This window comes from Leptosomus discolor, chromosome 14 (assembly GCF_034619465.1).
Source record: "Leptosomus discolor isolate bLepDis1 chromosome 14, bLepDis1.hap2, whole genome shotgun sequence".
NCBI lineage: Eukaryota > Metazoa > Chordata > Aves > Leptosomiformes > Leptosomidae > Leptosomus > Leptosomus discolor.
Window position 1 is genome coordinate 11,314,513 of NC_141404.1, and position 14,978 is coordinate 11,329,490.

Genomic DNA, 14,978 nt, shown 5'->3' on the forward strand with positions numbered 1-14,978 from the left:
CCCAGAAACCAGAAAGGTATTGAAGTACAAGACTCTGCTTACAACTAGAAAGAGACATCTGTCTTGCAAGCAAAGTTTACTGACATGGTTATTTCTGGAAGAGAAAACACAGGTGAAAATGTTATTTCCAAACACAGCCTAAACAGACTGAAACATGTCTTGCCTTCATTCCACGTATCAAGTTCACCCTGGGAACACAAGTTCTGTGCAGCCCTTGCTCCCAAGAAACAGGAATGACCATCTCAACACACATTCCTAGAAACAGCAACACATGCAGTATTCTTTAATAGCACAGACATGTTACTCAGAAAGCATCAAGTCTTTTTTCCAATCTGTTGGTATAAAAAGAGACTGCGAAAGAGATGAACATTGTGATTATTATCAGATATGCACTGATCTCTCCACTTAACTCAGAGCCTAACTTCCCTCTGGTTTACTCCAAGAGTCATTTGAAACCACAAATACACAGAACGGCCTGATGTTCTGCACCAAAAAAAAAGGAAGAAAAAAAAAGTGTACTCCCAGTTATTTTAGGCAGAAGAAAAAGTATCTAGGGGATGACTCTGTGCAAATCCTCCACTTCAAGACTCCACATGTTCTTATGCACAGGGTTTTCAGAAAGATCTGTCATCTTTATTGCTCGAAGCACAGGCTCAGGACTGCAGGACTGCACCACGCCCATCACCATTACATACTTCCCTAAAAAAAACAAGCAAGCATGAAGTTTAATTAACCTTTGTATTTTAATTTTATTTTTAATTCAGAAAGCAAAATATTTAAAGCCAAGAAGTTGAACAGTTTGAATTAAAGCTGCCAACACTTGCAAGAAAACTCAAGGAACTAAGATCACTTGGAACTAATTTCAGAAAAAGGCTTCATTATCCACACAGCCATTTTTACAGTAGATTTTCGCCTACAGTAAGAGTCAAAACCAGCACACAACTCTTCCTTCTGCAAGTGGAGCTAGGACAATTCAGAAGACTGAAAATTAAGCAACATGCCTATTTTGTACCACAATTCCTGCAGTGCTGCAGTCCAGCACTTCCCCAGTTGAATTAACAGTACTGGTGAACAGAAGAAAAATAAAAAGAAAAAAGAATTAAAAAAAAAAAAGAAACCCCCCTATCCTTGTTGCTAGAGTCAAGCTCTTCTCTGCAGCACTCTAGTTCGATCAAACCTTTCCTGTAACTGTGGAGAACTGACATCAGGCCCTATCCTTACTGGAACTCACAGGAGAAGACCCCTAAGTCTTCGCACTGGCAGCCACAAAGACACTCCCCGCCACAGCTCCTTCCGTGACTGCCACCGCAGCGCAGCTCTTTCGGGATGCCTGACACGAGTGGCGGTGGCAGCGGGCCCTCCACGCAGCCCTACGAGCTCGGCGGGGCCCCGACACACAGGGACACACGGACAAGACCCATCCTCAACGCTCCCCGTGGCCAGAGGGCGCGCAGGCCTGCCAGGCAACGGCGCCCGCCGGCGGCCCGGTGCCGCCAGCACCGTCACACGAGTGCCCCGCAGAGCCGCGCGTGAGCAGCGCTCTGGGCCGCCGCACCCCGGCCACCGGCGGGAGGTTGCGCTCCACCGGCCGCACCCAGCGCGTGCCCCGGGCAGCGACACCTCCCGCACATGGCTGCGGCGCGGGGGGTGCGCGACGGGCACCGGGGGGAACCTGCGGAGTTACTTCACAACGAACGCGGGGAGGGAAAGCGCCCCACCACCCCCAGGGGAAGCCCCCACCCCCGGGGCCACTCAGCGCCCGCCCGCCGGTACCTGCGCTGAGGCAGGGCCGCCCTTTGGGCACCTCTTCCACCCCCAGCACGGTGAAGGGGCCGCTGCCGTCCTGCAGCCGGGCCGAGCCACCGCGGGCGCCGCCGCGCTCCACCTCCAGCACGGTGCCCTGCATCCAGACGGCCCGCAGGCGCAACGGCGCCCGGCCCGCCTCCGCCCGGCCCAGCTGCCACGTCCCGCCGGCGCCCGGCACCGCCCCCCGCAGCTGGGCAGCCAGCACCTTCACCGGCGGGCCCGGCCCGGCCCCGGCCATGCTGTCGCGCCGGAGGCCGCCGCCCAGAGCGGCCCGCAGCCGGTACGGGGAGGCCGGTGCCCGCGCGAGCAGCCGCTGGGGGAGGGGAAGGGCGGGAAGCGGCGCGCGGCCCGCCCCGCCCTAGCGGCGGACGATGGCGCCGCCACAAGGGCCGTCGCGCGCTCGGCGAGCCGCGGCGCCGCCAGCTGAGGGGAGAAGCGTGGCGCCGCCTGGCCCCGGAGCCCGGCGGCAGGCCTCGGGCGGGGCAATGGCTGGGGCCGGTCAGCGTCACCTTGAAACGGGGAGAGGGAGCAGCAGCCTGCCTGCTAGGGCGCGGCGCCCTTGCGCTGTCCCGGGAGGGGCCGCACTCCCCGTAACGGCGCGGGTGCTGCTCGCCGCTCCTCTGTCGGGCGCGAACCGCTCCCCTGGTGCGGGCAGAGGGAGCGCAAACAGCCTCTGAGGCGGGACGGGACGCCTCACGCAGCCAGCACGCCTGCTGCCCAGTTTCCTGCCTTAAGACCAGAAATGGCTGATGGGGACAACAAAGCCCTTGGCCCAGGGGTGCTGGTCTGGGTGCGGACACGAGGAGTTACCCGGGGGTTCACCTGATGCCAACGAGCCGCCTGCCCGCAGCTGCCCCGGTGGCTGCCCCGGGTGACTGGCCGAGGACAGGGCAGGTCACCGCCCAGCGCTGGGCCCGCACCCCCCTGCCACCCGTGAGAACGGACTAAGCCTCAGCAGAGTTTTACAGCAGCTGGTTCTCGTTTCACCCGAATTCAATTCAGGATCAACTCCTTTACGTGCAAAAACTAGTGTAAAATCTGATTCAATGGTTTAGTTTAAGCAGAAAATACTTTTTTCTGTGTCTCAACTTCATCCGAGTAAAGTGGCCCTGCAGAAGGGTTCCTGCCTGGCACCCCAGCGTTACGCTAGACTTGCCCACACCTCCTCCCAGGCTGTTGGAGCCATCCCAGATATTTTCCCATGGTATTTCTTAACTACTTAGCAAGAAGTGTTCACTTAATGTTTACTGTTTAGTTGATGAAGATCCCCTGGTTTAGTGAGGAAAAAAGAAAACAAACATGCTGATTTTCTCAGGGATTTTATCTTTTTATCGTATATACTTATGTGGAAATCTGGAGCATAATGCTTTAAGCATAGGCAGCTTTACGCTGGGAGTCTTTAATTCCAAGGACTTTAAGAATTTATTTGCTGTCTGTTTATATTACAGACGGGCTAATTCGCTTTGCCGCAATCTGAAACCCTTGAAATGTTATGGTTTCCTTTGGGTGAGCGGGTTGACGTTTCATTTAGAAAATAAGCCAAGAAATGAAGCTAATGGAGAAAAAGGAGGATGGAACAAAGAAAAAGAAAAGAATCAGGAAAACCAAGGGGATGGATTCCTCAGTTTCACAAGTTCTGTTACCTGCAAAAGTGCAAAATGGGTGAAAATGCACAGAAAACTGACTCTCCTCCAAGCATTCTTCTTTAAAGCAGATTTTGTTCTCCATTACAATAGCCTGTTACTTTATTTAAAAAATGCAGTTTTGTTTTGAGTAGCAAAATACATCAAAAGACCTTTTTTCTTCTCACCCATCATGTTATGAATTATTTATTCATCTTTTTTCCAGAGATATTTTCTGTTTAGAGACATTCTGTAAATGGGACATTATTCCTTTTAGTGTAAGGAAGCAGTTAACTTTTAGTTACCGTTTACAGTAAGAATAAAAGATAATATTGGTAATAACAATAAAAACACTGACATCTAAGCACAATACAGAATCATGTAATCTGGCAATCAAATCATATGGCTTACAGGAATAGAAAGACATTAGATGGTTACTGTATATGAATGCAAAATTTGAGCAAGGCTCACAGGAGAAGAGTATTTGTGATTTATGCCCTTAAGCTGCAGTCACTTGACAGCATCAATATTTAGTTTCACATAAAAAAATTGTGCCAATTATTGATAAAAGTATTGTATTTCTATTTGTTACTGTATAATAGGAGGGTCTAATGCTTATTAAGCCATTAAATCTACAGATGAAGGCAAGACCTCTACGAGAGTGTAATCTCCAGAAGAGACTGAGGTCCGTTTTAAAAGATTTTCCTTGAAGAAACTGTGTTAGAAGGGCAGAAGCACTGGTGATCTGCACCAAGAAATGGATTTGTTTTCCTAAACCAGAAAAATCTTTATTTTTCAGTAAAATGCGAAGTTACATTCAATTATCTGCAAAGGTCTTATCAAAGAACTGGCTCAGCTCAGCAGAGATACATGTTCTGCAGCTCCAGGAAAAGTCTCTGATGCCTCCACAGGCTGTTTTCTGGAGATGATACCACAGCAATCATCCTCTGATTTAAGGGTAGCAGAGGAAGCTCAGCACACAGTTGGAAAAGGCAATGAGTTGGTGGCTGACAGGCTGTAAATTAGACTGGATTAAACTTGAGCACATTTTCTGAGAGCATGCTGGATGAGACAGTTTTGGTTTGCATGGATTAAAAAGAAGGAATCAGTCTTCTTCTGCCTGCTACTACAATATGCACTGTCCTTCAAAGCAGTCTTCAAGGACGTTATTCCTCACGCTGCTGTGCACGTGAGATGCTGTCACAGTATGGGTGGAAAAGGTCAGACTACACATAGATATAGCCCAGAGTGTAGCAGGAGCCAGGTCTCCCTCAATTACTCTGGCACTGTTTTGTTGGTATGGTGTCAAGAGAACTTAGAAAATAATTTGACCCTGGATCTCCATGAAAAGAGATTTCCAAAGAAGCAGCAACTTGCAATTTTCTGTCCAGCTCAGACCTTTTCACACTCTCACTGACAGTACTGCTTAAAATAGAAGCAATTCTCTGCTCCCCTCTCTAATTTTGGGAAAAGGCTGATATTACACAATCAGAAAAATGCTTCTTTCCAGAAATTCTGATCTATTACAGTCTTTCATCCTACCCAAAAGAGTTTTAAAAAAGAACTCTATCCCAGCTCATTGGTTAATGAGGACAGAAAAGGTTCTTCAGTTTTATTTCCCAGTTTCTCTTTCTTAGTACTGAGAAGTCACTAACTAGATTTCCAAAAAACTTTTGTTTTGTTTTAGTTGGGTTTTTTTTTTTAAGATTTGGAATCCAAGAAATCAAGATATTTTTTATTTTATTTTATTTTTAGCATTTTCTAAGTACTTGCTTTAGAAACAGGGCTACCTGGAAACTCCACAGAAGAATAGAAGAAAAGTCATGAAGCGTGGAGCTGACGAATACATGGATCATAACGGTAACGTCTGAATGGCCCACAAATGTCCATAAAACAGATACTGTAGAAAAACTTGTCTGTGGCAGCCCAGAAGCTCAGGGGATTCAGGTGTGACGGGGACAGGCCCACGGCCGCTCTCCACCTGCTCTGTTCTGCAGCCTGCTGGCAAGTGCTGCTCTGTGGTAGCACCTCTGGCAGACCCTGGCTGCCCACAGTCACAGAGTAAACTGCAAAGTGGTAAGACTGCCTTTATATCCTCCTTCAGTAAAAGCAAGCACCTTACAGGAGCTAAGCATGACAGAAACAAGATAAGGAAACAATACTTCGTAAAAATGCATTACTCCATAAGTGAGAAGAGGGATCTGAGAGAAACTGTCTTCATTTCCCTGGTGTTCGTATGAAACTTCACTGAAGGATAACTTTTAGCACAGGCAAGAACCATCAACTTTCACCTCTAAGAGATCCACCCCAGTTTATGCTTATTTTCTTATACTGCACACAGAACTATATGAAAGAATCACAAAAATATAAAATTCAGTTGTTTCCTGGTGTTTGTTTTGTACTGCATAAAAGATGCAATGTGGACATGCTGACATGCTGGATGACATCTGGAAAACCATCCTGTCCTTCAGGGGTTTTTATTTTTACTGTCTCATCATCACTGAATTTAATTAATGATTTTAAAATAGTGGGTCAATGGGTTGGAATTAATGGGTTGGAAGTCAGTCATATTTGCATCCCTAACCTGAACTTCAAGCTGCTTGTCATTTATGCTTTGGGATTGATCAGTCTGGCATACAGACGCTAAATTATGTTCGACCAGCAATTTCAAAAGACCTGGAGCCAGGCAAGTCCTCTGCTGAAACAGGAAAACTTTAGGTGCAACCTGCCAAAGTTTTAGTTAGTTCTGATAAGTGACATTTTAGCAGTGACTTGGACAAGGCAGGTAAATGTGAGCAACAGACATCATAGTACTGCTACTAACAAAGAGTCTGGCCTCTCCCGTAGGTAGTGTTCTCCTGCCAAAACTGCATGGGAGTCACTCCTAAGATGAACTAACTTTTGTGGCAAATGCTATCAAGTGCAGCATTAGCAAGGCACCCTCTCGTGCTCTTTTTTGCTTTAGAACCTAAAGAGATGCTATACATTGCATGTTAGCATATGCTTAGTGGAATCGGTAGAGGATTATGGCAAGAGTCTTCCTGCAGCTGCCAGGAGCTGACAGCTGCACCTCGGGTGTAGCAGAGGAAAAACAGCATCTGGCTCAGGAGCCTCCTTGGAGAGGGTGGAAACCTCAGCTTGTACAGCCAGGCTTAGCATGAGAAATTATTTCATTGCTCGCACCGTCACGCAAACTTAACCAGTTCCTGTCACACACCGCACATCCCTACTGATGGTGGCCTGCAGGCTATGAAAATGGCGCGGTGCCCTCCAGCTTAGGTGACTCATTTCATTTACAGAGAATACTTAGAGGAAATGCTTAGAGAGCTCCACTTGTCTTCTGCAGAAGTGGGTGTCACTTGTTTATTTCTTTCCATGCTATAAATATGCTGGTATGTAACTGAAACAGATCAGTGTTCTATGGAATAGGACTATGACATGATGAAAGAAAAAAAAAATAATCACAGTCTTTACTTTACCAGTATTGTGTGCTGCTCTGGAAATAGCCTGTAAAGCTGGCTGCCGGATGAGCTTATTCAAAGTCCTGCACCAAGAAAGAAATCAACTGTTTTTAAACAGGAAACATGAATGGCATCCAAAGTGTTAGATCTTCATCCTGACTGAAGTGAGACTGGTAGCTAGGAGACTTCAGTTGTTCAGCCTTTCTGACTTCACTTCATAAAACAATTGGATGCTTAGGAGAAGTTTAACAGGACTGGAAAGCCTCTATAACCAGTGAAGGGGAATGCAGCCCATGGTGCCCTCCCTTGACAGCTGCTGGCTTTGCATAAATACACTCTTGACTGGCATTGTCAGCATCCAGTTCATCCAGTGGAGTGAGAGCAGGATAATTTCTGTAAAGAAGAGTAACAAAAAGGGCGGCATTTTATTTTTGAAAACTTAAAATCTGAGATGTCAAATACTAGTAATATACATAGAGGCCAGTAAGGCTGAAGAAGTTACAGCCATTCCAGAGCATACATTGGCAGGGTTCTGCAATATTCAAGGCCTGTTCAAAGATTCATGAAATAAATTTCTGGTGCTTAGTAGGGAGAGGCTTTTACTAACAGTCAAATTTTCAAGCAGGCAAGATCTTTCTTAGGTCTAATCAAAGAGACCATCTCTCCCTACAAGCCTTATCTTGTTTAAACCAAAAACATCACAGCTACACCACCACCGATCAAGGTAATTTGAAATTAATAAAATGTAAGAACAGGATTAAAAGGAGTTCAGAGTTTTAATATAAAGACTCAGGAATTTTATACCACTCAGCACACACCTGCAGTCATTCAGGAAAAAACTTTTGGAAGTTTAAGATTAACATCAAGCTACTTGAAGAGGAAAGTTTGAAGTGAGCCTCCAAGAGTTCATAGGGAGCCAGAAAGGAGAAAGCCCACATCTCTGTTGCTGTGTGAGGGAATATTTTGCAGAGTCTTCAGGAGACAGGGATTTGATAGCAGGTTTGGTGGCGGCTGCAGGTCACACAGCCAAGCAGACCAGTCAGCTGTTTTCTAGTCATTGAAAGTTTGTGTGAAAAGGGAACACTCCTCACTATTCCCTATGCTTTAGCCAACGAGGTTTTTCCCTTGCATTCCCATGGAGTATCACCTAAGACACAGATGTGGTGACTGTCCTTAACTAGCCGAATTTTGCTCTGAGACCAGAGAATCTCCATGTAAAACGCTGCATTTATTTTCTATGAAGCTGTGACTAAGGCTTTGCTCGTGTGATTGCCTGGGGATGCTAGACGAAAAGCATCCTGCACTGACACGGGGCACTAGCAGCCCTGGCATCCTCTTTAGAAACTGCTCGTGAGTCTCCTGACTCACCTGGTGCTGGCAGTGGTACTGGGATGAAGAGAAGAAATGGCCTCGAATGGGAAGAAGGCTGCTAAGTGCTGAGTGGGAAAGCACTGGTGTTGGTGCTCCAGAAAAGCAAAAGCTAAAATCATAGCTGAAGGAACAGCTGGCCGCCTGCTTCTCTGCAGTGGGGAAGCTGAGCGTGAATTCAGCTGAATGCCTGAAAAGGCAGTAATATAAAGAGGAAACAGACAGCAGTGAAACTTTTGTTTAAAGGTGCTAAACAATAACACTCATATAACACTTGATTTTTCAGTGTCTTACCTTATGGCATGCATTTTGTAAAGCAGGGTTCAAAAATGAAAGTAGTTACAAGCCTGGACTTAGAACCCATTTATTGACATACCACCTACAAATAGCAGCTCGCTCCCCCAACTCCTGGCATGAATGAATGAATGTTGTTGTGTACGGTAGTGTTAACTTTGGATGAAAGTCACATCAGTGTATGGGCTATACAAGGCCTATTTATCTCTTAATAGGTCTAAGAGAAGATATAAAACGGTAAGTAAAACCACAGAATTATTCCTAGATCAGGCCATTCAATGTACAATTGCTGAAATAGGTTTTCACATACTTAGGCTGCTTTAGTTTATTAAAAAATCAAAAGACACAAGATTGCATGAGCCAGCTGGGAGACATCTCATCAGTTCAGATGAGACCTCCACAACTCATATGGAAATGTCACATTTAAAAATGGAATTTGATATTAAAATGTCACAAACTGCCTCCACCTCTTGATTTAAGTAATTTTAATCACAGGTTCTAGTTTGTAGTCTGTACAGCACCTTATATTAAACACCATATTGAAACTCTCTAATTAAGATCCATCTCTTTCAACTAAGCCCAGAATATGCAGGGTCAAATATGAGTTTGATGAATGAAGGTCAGACTTTTATTGCTGGCATTCCAAGTCTTGAACAAGCATCACCTCATGATACTCAGGGTTTTTTAAGGTAAATATATCTACTGGTGCTCAAAGATTTTCATCAGCTCATTCCAGTGAGACTCTAGACCTGGTGTTATGGACTAAACAGGAAAACAAAATGAACCAGAGAAACATACAAAGACATTGTGAAAAGGGCCCATTCGAGGGAAAATATTAAAATCACTTCTTACGTATGGGTAACCTGACCTTTCTATGGAGCTAATGGTTGTGATGAAGATACTGCAGTGAGGCAACCATACAAAGATACATTTATCTGAATAATTTTAAATAATTATTAAAGAATTATATTAAATATATATATTTGACTTTTTATAGATGGCTAAATCATACCTAGTAGTGCAACACAATAGTTGTTTCTAAATGTAGCTATATATAGGGCAGCCCTCCAAATCAAACAACAAAACTTGGACTTGAAATTCAAATACAACCAAAAAGCGACTCTTCAGGGATTCAAAAATACTGAAGCCAAAAACTTCACAAGCTTTCAGCTTGTCATGAAGAGCAGCAATAAATGATAAATGCCACACCAGTATGCCTTAGTTTCAAAACTTGACAAGCCCACAAAACCAGACTTGCAGTAGCGCACTCTATTGCAAAAGCCAACAGTGCTGCTTTATTCAAGATAGAAACTGTCAATACTTGACTGTCCTGTCAATACTAGGAGACATCAGCTCAGTGGAGATGGTGTCTAAGATTCATGCAAATGTCACATAGCATAAAGTGGCTGTGCAGAGCAGGCACGACACTGTGTTCGCGTTTTTGCTTGCACCTTTAGAGTTTTGACCTTCCAAACATCAAGCACTTACATTCAAAATAATTTCAAATTTTGTACGTGAGCATTTGAAGATCTGTAGGAACAGACATGAATTTCAGGCAATAGACAGAAAAGGATAGCACACAAGCTCGGATTTGCAAGGCAAAGCCCGTCGAGTACTCAGGCTCAGTTGCTGGTTACAGCTTCATTTACGAGAAACTGTGCAAGGTGAAAGTGAAAGGCACAAAGTAGTTTCTTTTTCTTATCTACAGATCTCTCTAGTCTTATCCAGACCCTTTTAAAAGGTAATTCTGTGATTACTAACAACAATCCTAACAGATGTGGGTTAGGTATTTTCATTTTCATTGTTTTCATAGATGTTAAAGCAGAGGGAGAATTGAATACTTGAACCTACTGTTTGACAGAGACCACCAATTTATTTGCATTCTGGTACCTCTGGCTCTTCTTTTGCTGGGAACTCAGTGGTGTTTTGGTCCACTCCAGACCACAAGAGCCTCCAGCACTCACTAGTGGAGCTGAGGAGGCTGAAGTAGTTCACACTGTCATTTGATACAATCCCTTTTATGCTCATTTCTGCCAAATCAAATACTTGGGTTAACATCTGGGTGATGGCAGAACTATTCTCCAGGCCTCTTTTTTTCCTCCATCCAGGCTGGTCAACAATGGTTAACCATAGTGATGAAGGAATTAACAGCTTAGGGCAGATATTTTTCAAAAGCAACTGGGCTGGCCCCAATCACTCCCCAATTCCAACGCTCTGCACTGCCTGGTAAAATTAAGCATTCAGGTATATAGGTTAGATTCAGCATATATAATGTGGATAGAGTTCATAAAATGCTTTGGCTGGCCCAGTTAAATTATAGTATATACTACCTATAAAACCAGCACTGCTCGGTATAAATCTGCTGATTCTTTTGACTTGGGTCCTGTTCTGAAAGGTACACAGTGCCTCCTGAGACATGCTACACACTTTAAGCCTTCTTTTGTATCAGCCCAACTAATAGTCATAAGCAATTTGCAAAATCGAGGCTGGGAGGAAAAGTCCTTATTAAGAAAATCTCTAAAGTTCACAGTCACAGGAGTGTTCATTTAAATAGTGCCACATTTTACTCAAAGCTGGCAGTATTCAGTGAATGTCCCTTTTACTTGTGGCTACTTTCCCTTCTGTTTCTTATAAATGTCATTCTACTACCCTGGATTCTGGCTGGACACATGATCAGTGGGGGAAAACACAAATTCCAGCCAAAGGAAACAGAACCAAAAGTAATTAGAGAATCTTGCTCATTCATCCTCCGATCTGTAAACAGATAGATGCGTTTCCTTCTAAAGGCTGCATTTCCCAACTGTAAAATAGAGCTCCCTCCACCAGTACTTCTGCAAACTTTGTCACACAGCTGTGGAGTGTTGCAAACTGGTAACATTGGTAAAGAGTACTTGTAAAGTCACAAAAGAAGCAGTGCCCTGAAGTTCTTGTGCCTGAACTGTGGCGAAAGTTTAAGTTTCTGTTCTTGAGTTCAAAGCAGTTTGCATGTTTTGCAGTGATTTCAAACTATAGTTTATGGGCTGTAATCTTGCATTAAGCCCTGTTAAATTCCTGGTATGTGAGCAGGAAAGGATGTACTGTTGCTTTGTTGTGTCACCGGTAACGTTACAGACAGATGCTTTAGGAGCAATCTTTTATCTTTCCTGGTAGCCATTTCTCGTGCAGGCACATACTGAAGAAAAAGTTTCCATCGTGGCTTTCATTTTGCTAGTTTTCATTCACACTTTCATATTATCTGCAAATGTCTGAATATACAGCACCTCAACTGAATGGCTCTTAAGTTGTATCTTTGTGTTGTAGCTCTGTATAAATGGGCAGACTGTGCATTTCAGAAGGTAAGAAATAAACAGGGTTTGCATGAAAAGGCCTCTGGAAAGTGACAAGTTGTATCCTGGGTCAGCCCTGGTCCTCTATCCCACTCAGGTAGGAGAGAGCTTCTGCCTCCTGTTCCCAGCTTTTACCAAGTGCTACAGCTTGGTTGGCCACAATTTGGCCTCTGTGGAAGCAGGTGAGCTCTGACCACAGAAGCAGAAGATTCCTGTGAAGGTGGGACTGGACGTCTAGATTGCAGACCTAGAAAACTCTGAGGTTTTTCTAAGGTTGGCCAAATGCCTCAGGAGGAAGGAGTGCTCCTCTGGTTGCACAGCTGTCTCTTGATTACCCACTGCTTGGGACCGAAGTACTTCCTGCTTCCTTTTCTTTTCTTCCTCTCTTCTTCCTTCCGTGTGCACAGACCCGGCAATAAAACCTTCTCATTCAGAAGGAAAGGGAACTCTTCATTGCACTGCAATTACAAGGCAACAGATGACTTCGACCTGGAGGCAATGCAGCTGCATCCCAACAGACAGGAAATGTTGCACAGTCACAAAATGGTGCCTACACAAAAACTGAGACTACTGGTATTTAACCCTCTGCCTTGTGAGTGAAGAGGTTGTGCATAAATCCCAAACACGGGCTCGGTTTTCTATCTTCCCTAGAACTCAGGGCTATTTAGACTTCTTTTCGCTGCAAACCTGTTGTTAATTTTAGCATTTATTGGCTACTACAGCAAAGACTGAATACTCATTTAACCTCACCAGGACACATGCTGTACTTACAGTATATTCTAGGAAAGTGTAATTAGTTCACACTTTAACCTGAAATAAATTACATAAAGTGGTTTTTTTAACATAAAACACCAATTCAGTATGCTTTTCCTTCCCTCCGTTTTGCTATGATTTTCATGTGACAATTGTCACTATTTTTTCAAACTGAATGAAATAATAGAGCTTTGAAATAGTTCTCATCCCTTCAGAGACTTCATTAGAGACATTTTCTTTAAAGGACTACCATCATCTTTTGAACCTCATCAGTTCTATCCAACAGTTTACCAGTGAGATCATTTGTTGGAATATGGGCGTTTCAGGCTTAAATGTGGGAAATTCAGGCTCAGGTTCTTTCCAGGCAGAGAGGGACTCAAGGACGTGCTTGTCAAGCTTATTTTGAAATGTTGACCTCACCGCAAGCCTATGGAAGGAAACATTGCCTGGTGTTCCCATGAACTTGCTTTAGTTCACAGAAAGGCAGTCAAGAGCCATTGATCTACAGAAAGAATGGGACTTGCCTTTAAGCCTGCAGACTGGGGTATTTGAGAGAGGTGAGCCACTGAATTCTTGCTCAGCTTAAATACCACTTCTGTAGCTTATCTACTAACTGCTTAATGTACAATATGTAACTGCACTCAGAGGAGGCACCAGAAATCCAGTGTTTCCCACTCATAGGTGAGTGCTCAAGCTGTTAAGCTCCAAGTCTCTCTTGGCTAACAAATACTCCTCCTTCCCTTTTAATGAGAAGAGACCTCTACTTAGTAGTTAGGAGACCTTCCAGAAAAGGGAGGAACTGAAGTTTGACTGCCCTCTTGCCGAGCACAGACACAAATCTCACTTTTCCACATGCTCAAGAGGTTTTCTAAGCACTAATCAGCTGCCCCAGCAATGCTGTCTTGGCTTGCTCCACTTTTAAAAGACTGCCATTCTTTAGAGACCAATTTCTGAACAAGCTCAAGAGGGGGAAAAGATTCAGACACACCTCTGTAGGCAATACTTCCTTCCTGGCTGCTTGCATGGCATACTGGCTGCTTTGGATCTCCTTTCAAAGAAACTCAGCTCTCAGTGTGCACCACAGAGGACCATAAACGCGTCCAAAACTTTATCGCAGAAACTTCAAAATTTTGTTGGACAGTGCTCAAAGTTGTGGCACTTCTTTTTCGGCTTTTAGCCTAATTAATTAGTGCAAGGTCACCAGGCAGTCTGTTTTCAGGGCAGGGCTTAAATCCATGTCCTAATTTAGTGCTCAAGCTAATGGACTGTCTTCCCTTGCTGGACCTATTTCCTTATCTGTAAATATAAAGCTGGTCCCTGCAAAAGGCTGTCACACAAATGACAAGCATGGTTTAAACAGCACATAGTATTGTCTCTCACCTAGTGAACTTCCCTTGTCACACTTTAAAGACAAGCAAAGCAGGTCTTTGCTGTTTAAATTGCCCTGGAAAAGCATGTGTACTTCTTGGATTCAGATTTTTATTAATAATTTCTTGTATAGACATATTATGCAAGTACACTCTAACTATGTGCAATGAGATCATGACAAAAGATGTAAATAATACATACGAGACATAGTGGGGGTGAAGAGGGTGGACATTACTGAAAATAACTTGGATGATAAAATAATCAGAAGACAGGATGAATTTTCAACAGACTGACTGAATACACATTCTAACGAAGGGATTTGAACACATTTGCAGCAATCATCCTGACTCTTCTCTAAAGCTCAACTCATGACAGATAATGATAGATAACAATAGAAAGAGAGTAATGACCTTGTGAACTCTGAGCCCGTAATTACTTGAACAGTAATAAGCTGGAATGCTTTTATTAGGTATCTATCTTCAGCATGCAGGGATGAAAACATGATTTTTCCATCCAGCAGAGGGGGCTTGGCAGTAAGTTTTCTAAACACAAAACCAAATTATTTCTTTGGAAATTCAGTAATACTAAAATTAAACTGACTTTTATAGGAGCTTGCATAGTATTATATATAAAAATAGAACATAAAAATGTTCCTACAAACAAGACATTCAAATATAGACACGATTCAAATTTAATATTGTTCTGGCTATCTTTGTTCCCCTTACTTTTCAGCGTGACTTTTCTATTTCAGCAGAAAGCCCTTGCAGTTATACCTGACAGGCACAGTGTGCAAGTAAAGCAGTTTTTGCTCCTAATTACTTTGAAAAGCTGAATTTGAGTTCCTATTAAACCCATCCCTGTAAATTACTTTAATATATACAAGAACAAAACAGGGAAGACATTGAAGTAAACTCCCGGTGGAAAGTTTTCAAGGGCACCACAAAGCTGTGTATTTGAAGGCTGGACATGTCATCCAAGTG

At 43.8% G+C, this 14,978-nt stretch overlaps 1 protein-coding gene across 2 annotated transcripts in view; it reads right to left on the reverse strand.

The window, feature by feature from the left end:
• Nucleotides 1-249: 249 nt before the first annotated feature.
• The window catches only part of CLEC16A (C-type lectin domain containing 16A), a 187,666-nt gene continuing 172,937 nt past the window's right edge, over nt 250-14,978 (reverse strand). The window contains exons 27-29 of one of the 2 annotated variants that reach the window (XM_086472795.1): nt 14,818-14,826; nt 6,908-6,972; nt 250-699 (exon numbers count right to left, since the gene is read on the reverse strand). In XM_086472795.1, coding sequence (XP_086328921.1) covers nt 551-699; nt 6,908-6,972; nt 14,818-14,826 — 223 coding nt within the window. In that variant the 3' untranslated portion in view covers nt 250-550. Of the gene's footprint in view, nt 700-1,773; nt 2,045-6,907; nt 6,973-14,817; nt 14,827-14,978 lie in introns of those variants that run through there. The other variant, XM_086472796.1, reaches the window with a different exon arrangement.